General features: G+C 51.8%; 1 protein-coding gene across 1 annotated transcript; it reads left to right on the top strand.

Moving 5' to 3' along the window:
* The first annotated feature begins 399 nt into the window (after window positions 1-399).
* On the top strand, window positions 400-2,326 carry LOC111814456 (leukocyte immunoglobulin-like receptor subfamily A member 5). The gene is made up of 6 exons (XM_023707981.1): window positions 400-430; window positions 712-987; window positions 1,131-1,430; window positions 1,724-1,939; window positions 2,113-2,198; window positions 2,297-2,326. The coding sequence occupies exons 1-6, from the start codon at window positions 400-402 to the stop codon at window positions 2,324-2,326; spliced, it is 939 nt and encodes a 312-aa protein (XP_023563749.1).
* Window positions 2,327-6,083: the final 3,757 nt, after the last annotated feature.

Below are 6,083 nucleotides of genomic sequence, written 5' to 3'. Positions count from 1 at the left end.
ACACTCCAAAGTAAATATTTGCCAAAGACCCAAGAATGACACTCCCGCGAGGCTCTCAGAAGATGAGTGTCCTGGTTGGAGTCCCAGCTTCTGCTGCAATCAAGGTCAGGGTCAGGGTCCTTCCCTTAATGACTGGAGCTCCCATCAAGGGGAAGGTGTGGGAGGGACCCAGGGAGAGCTCAGACCTGGGCTGAGAATTCTCCGTGAAGCTTTTGATCCTGAGCCTGCAGCAGCCAGTGCCTGGCCCGAGGCAGTGCTCTCTGCCCCCTTTGAGTGGGTTCACAGAGGTGGGGAGCAGGGGCGGAGGCAGCTCTGACTTTCTGCTTCTGTTCTTTTCGGTATGTCTGCAGCACTGAGTTCTCCTCTGCCAGAGCTGGAGCAGTAAGAGCTGGAAACACAATGCCCATGGTGCCTGTTCTGCTCTGCCTAGGTCAGTGCTGGGAGCTGGGATAGAGAGGGGGAGAATCAGATGAGGCACCTGATGGGGCCTCTGACAGCACAGAAAACTCTCTTCCAGGAATGAGTCTGCAAATGGGCCTTCAAGGACCTGCAGGTGAGTCCACCCCAGCACCCAGGGTCGTGGCCTGTCCTCAGACTCTGGGCATCAGTAGGGGTGATGAAAGCTTGGGCTGAGGGTGAGGAACTGGGAGAGGCCATGGAATGATGTCGCAATAGAGAAGGTCCTGGGCTCAGCCTCTGACTTCCCTGCAGGTTCCCTCCCCAAACCCACGCTCTGGGCCATGCCAGGCGCTGTGATCGCCCGGGGGAGTTCTGTGAGCATCTGGTGTCAGGGGACGCTGGGGGCCCAGAAGTACCGTCTGTACAGAGAAGGAAGATGGAAGACCTCGGAACTATCAATCTCACTCGACAAGGCCGAGTTCTTCATCCCATTCATGACAAAAGATGATGCAGGCCGATATCACTGTTTCTATCGCAGCCCCGCTGGCTTGTCACAGCATAGTGAGCCCCTGGAGCTGGTGGTGACAGGTGAGAGGACATTCAAGGGGAAGGCCTCTGGCTCTGCTCTCAGGAAGAGGTCTGTCCTCAGGGGTGTCCCCTCTCTCAGCCCAGCCCTGGGGACAATGTCCCACATGTGAGCCTACTTCACATGCTGCCTACCTCTCTCCTAGGAGTCTACAGCAAGCCCAGCCTCTCAGCCCTGCCCGGCCCTGTGGTGACCTCAGGAGGGAATGTCACCCTCCAGTGTGGGTCACAGAGAAGATTTGACCGGTTCATTCTGACTAAGGAAGGAGGAGACAAGCCTGCCTGGACCCAGAACTCACAACTTCCCAACAGACATTTCGAGGCCCTGTTCCCCGTGGGCCCCGTGTTTCCTGGGCACAACTGGGCATTCAGATGCTATGGCTCTGACAGGAGAAATCCCCAAGTGTGGTCCACACCCAGTGACACCCTGGAGCTCCTAGTCTCAGGTGGGAAGCCCCTGTCCCTGTCCTCTCTCAAAGAGTCACTCATGCCTTAACCCTAGCAACATTGTTTTTCAGTTGGAGGGAGAAGAACCTCGGAGTTGCAGCCAGGGAGAATGCTTATTCTAAGTCCCCAGGGCTCCTCTGAGGTGGGCCTAATAAGGCCTTTGATTTGCATTTAGAAAGTGTTTGTGGGCAGGGGTGGTATCAGGGATTGTGTGGTGGTGGTTTTGCACAGACAGCAGTGGGCAGCGTCCAGCTCCACCCTGATCATCACATTCTCCTATCTTCATTGCCAGAATCCCTGGATCCCAGCGCACAACCCCCACCAGTCTCATCCACAGGACCCTCTGGGATCCCCACCCTCACCCTCAGCACCCAGCTCCCAAGAAGGAGAGTCCCTGGCTCTCTTCCAAGCATCCTGAGTCCAGGCTCCTTGGAGTCTCTCAGTCCATCTCAGTCCTCATTCCAGACTCAGCACCACTGGTGTCCGGAGGCCATGACTTCAAGAGCAGGTGTGGACAGAACCCAGGCAGGAGAGTCCTCCTCTGGTCCTTGACTTTCTCATCTGTAGCTTTCCTGAGTGTGGACAACAGGGCTATGTCTCAAGACTGAGAGAGTTTGAGGAGATGAATGTAAACCCCACCAGAACATGGTTATCACTAAAGCTAATCTCTTTTTAATGTAGACATCACTCACGCCCAAGGTCCAGGAAGGAACCTGAATGTCCTGACCTGGGTCTTCGTGGCCTCCCTCCTGCTGCTCACACTCCTTGTATTCTTGGGGCTCTGGCATCAGGGCCAGTGCAGGAAGGCAGGTGAGGAGGGGGAGGGCTGGGCACACCCCAGAGAGGGTCAGCTGCTGTTTTCAAGGCCCTGCAAGTCAGAGGAGCCCAGGTCTGATACCAACCAAGCGGGGCCAGTGCAGATGCAGGAGGGCTCCTCTCAGGTGGCACAGGGTGTCCTTCTTGTCCCCAGGACCCAGTTCTGCTGCCACCTCCCCAGAGCACTCACAGGGCCACCAGGTAAGTCACTCTCTCCTCCATACTCAACCTCTTACCTCATTGTGTTACTGTCTCCCTTCTTCCATAATGAGTGGTTTCCTTTCTTAAATCTGCACCGCCCTGCCTTCAGCACCTTGAGCTCCCTCAGAGAAAGGAGCCTGTTCTCTGTCCCCACTGTGAGCCTCACCAAGCTCCCTGCAGGCTGGAGCCCAGGGAGTGAGGAACTGTGTCCGTGAGCCCGTTCTCTCCTCCACAAAGTCTCCATCACCAGCTGCACAGAGTGCCACCTCCTCGAGGGCTGACTGTTTGCAAGACTGGGATTGTCACTGAAAAGTCACCAGCACCAAATGTCTGTGTCTTCAGAGCAGCACAATGCATGGACAGAGAGACAGTGGTGACAGAGCAGAGCCTGGGCACAGAGACCCCATCAGTGCAGAGCACTGTGAGCCACACATGGCAGGGAGAGGTGGAGTGCCTGTGGGAAGGGCAGGGAGGGCTCTAGGAAAAGGCGAAGAGGAGACCCTCTGAGCACAGGTGCCTCAGCAGAGACCTGAATGCTGGACACTCACGTCACTGTCCTGGGACTGAGATTTCCTGAGAATCAACAGCAAGAGCCAAGCCAGGCAGGAACACAGCTCAGTCATTCTGGCCCCTGGGCGCTGATGGGCTCCTGAAGCCACTGGAACTTTGTCCATGCGAGGTCCAAGCTGACAGCTGTCCCAGTGCTCACTCCTCAGGCCCTGTGGGACTGAGCAATGGAGCAGAGCAGAGTCAAGGAGCAGCCTTTGCCACTCTTCCCTGCTGCAGAGCCCTGAGCACGAGGAGCCCCAGGAAGTGACCTACACCGAGGTGTGGCTCTCCAGAGGGAGATGTGGCAGCGTATCCCCAGCTTCCCCCACATCAACACCATTCCTCGCCCTGAAGAATAGACCCACAGGAGAGGACAGTCAGAGGGACAAGCAGGTGAGTTCTGTCCCCTGCAGCCCCCCAGGATTTCCCAGCCTCAACCTTACTATGGTCCCCTCTCTTGCACCTCTAGGCAACTCACTCTGAAGATCCCCAGGGTGTGACCTACGCCCAGGTGAGGAGCTTCAAGCTCAGAGGGGAGCCAACCACAGCCCCTTCCTGCTAGGAGGAGGATCCCCCAGCTGAGCGCAGCGTGTGCGCCTGCCTGGTTGTCCATGAGAGCATCGGAGACCTCAGACTACAGAGTGCTTGCACATGTGGGCCTCAGAAGGGACAGGCACTGCCCTGGGCACACACAGCTGAGCACCACGGACACCTGCGGGCTTCTGCGTGGGACTCTGAGGGATCCTAGAGTCACCTGACCCGCAGTCCAAGGGAGCTGCCTTAACTCTTCCAAGTATTGAACAAGTTAGTAGTAAAGTAACTAAGACTAAGACAGGGAAATCACAAAGCGATCAAGTTTATCATCACGTAAAATGCACACACTAAGCTCGTGAAGCATGTATCCTTTTGAGCAAATGAAAGCCTTAAATATACAAATAGAATCAGAAGAAAAAATTCAATGATTTACGTTTTCATGAAATGTTATTAATTTCAACTAAGAGAGAATGCAGAAAACAGTGATCATAGTAAACACTTAATTTAAATTAAAACAATCTAAATATAAACTTGTCCTTATAGTCTTTTGTATTTATTTTAATTTATTTCAAAGACTTAAAAACAAAAGCAGGGGCTGGTGAGATAGCTCAGCAGACTAAGCGCCTGCTTAGGAAAGCACAGGGATGAGGATTTCATCCCCGGCAACACATGCCCCACCAGCCCCAACCCCTGAGCATGCTACGCCAGCCGCTGAGACCAGGCATGGTGGTGCCCACCTGTAATTCCAGCGCTGGGGAGGCTGAAGACAGGAGGATCAGTCCGAGCTACATAGTTAGACCCTGTGCCACCATTAAAAAAAGCAAAATCAAATAACAGAAACAGGTAACGTACAACAATACAGATTTTCAAAACAACAAAAGCAAATTAACAATGGTTGTTATATTACATACTTTTATATTTAAATCTGTTGCTTGGATTAACAAATATAGTTATGCAAGATTGAACAAATAATTGAACATTGTCTTCAAAATCTAATTAAATTTATAAAACCCTGGAAACACTGAAAAGGATTTCCCTAGGTTAAACAGGAACAAGCAACACACCGTGGAGTCTAAATTGTCAGCAAAATGGGGCTGCCCCAGGAATCGGGTCTGCATGTGTCATTTATGTCATCATTGTACTTGACTGCATATGCAGAAAACCAAAATTGTGTTCACCTGAACAGATCAGTAAAAGAGTTCTTTAGAAAGTCAGCAGGGGCTCCCCATGTTAAATCATAGGACAGTGCTCAATTGGATTGGAAAGTAACTTACAAGGAACCTGGAAGAAGCTTCCTGCTAACGAAGGAATACTGATGTCTTTGTCCCACGAATGAGGAAGACCAGAAAAAACCGTGTCCTGGGCTTCTGCTCAGCATTTCTCTGGAGACACAGGTGAGGGCACGAGGGTCAGATGAGGCAAACACAGAAATGACAGCGGTGACAGAGAGAGCTAAAGGAGGAGGGGGCTGCTGGCTCTTCAGAAATTCACAAAGACATTGTGTGAAGGCAGCTCGATTGTGTACACAAAAAACAAAAACAAACCTGCAGATGGCAGGACCTAGTAAACATATCACACTCCTGGATGCAAAATGAAAATGTACAACTACAGTCATTTGTGGACATGGGCAAAGCAGACAGAGCCGATCTAGCAGAAGAGACAGAGGAGCTCCTCAGCCTGTGTTTCCAGGAATTCCAGGGGTGAGAATACATACTGTGAGATGTTAAGAGGTGTTTCTGGGGTGAAGAGAGAGCCTAGGAGGGGATGAAGAGGGCAGAGAAGTTAGACCCAGAGAAGGCAGGGCATCAGCCGGCTCTGGGAGGTGAGCTAGGACAGTCTCCCAGGGGGCAGGGACTGAGGGACAGTGACCTTCAGAAAGCCATGTAACAAGACAGCAGGATGCAAGGACAGAGACCCTTAGTAAATATTAAGGAGAGAAGGAGGAAGAGAGGGAGATGAGCAATAAAAGAATTAAGATATGTTGAATACATGTAACCACCCCAGGCTGAATGTGAACAGAATTTCCTGAAACCTGTGCTCTGAAAATATTTCAAAAGAGAAAAAAGAACTCTAAAAATGAAAATGTCAGTGGGGTTCTCTCTTATCTCTCTCTGCTTCTCTCTCTGTGGCTGTCTCTGCATTTCTCTCTATCTCCTCTAACTCTTCTGTCTCCTCGGTCTCCTCTGTCTCTATCTCTCTCCCTCCCTCCCTCCCTCCCTCTCTCTACCTCCCTCCTTCCCTCCTTCCTAGCTGCTGTGAGCATCTTTCCCTGACCTTAGCTATGATGTTTCTGTCTCCCTATGGCCCTATGCGGTGGACCTGGGTGACTGTGCCCTACAATCCAGTGAGCTACTAGTTCAAATCAACCTTTCATCACTTAAGATTTTTCAAGTATTCTGTCCCACAGACAAAACACTAATGCATCTACCTTACAAAGAGTACTGAAGGGTGTTCTTGATGTTTCAACTGAAGGTACTAAACACAGCATGGGGCTGGAGCTGCTCAGTGTCTGGTACTGCTCTGCATCCGTCAGTCCCTGGCTATGGGCAACA

This window comes from Octodon degus, unplaced genomic scaffold (assembly GCF_000260255.1).
Source record: "Octodon degus isolate 3935 unplaced genomic scaffold, OctDeg1.0 scaffold00320, whole genome shotgun sequence".
Lineage (NCBI taxonomy): Eukaryota > Metazoa > Chordata > Mammalia > Rodentia > Octodontidae > Octodon > Octodon degus.
The sequence above is the reverse complement of the archived record's forward strand: the minus strand, read 5'-3'. Positions and strand labels throughout refer to the sequence as shown.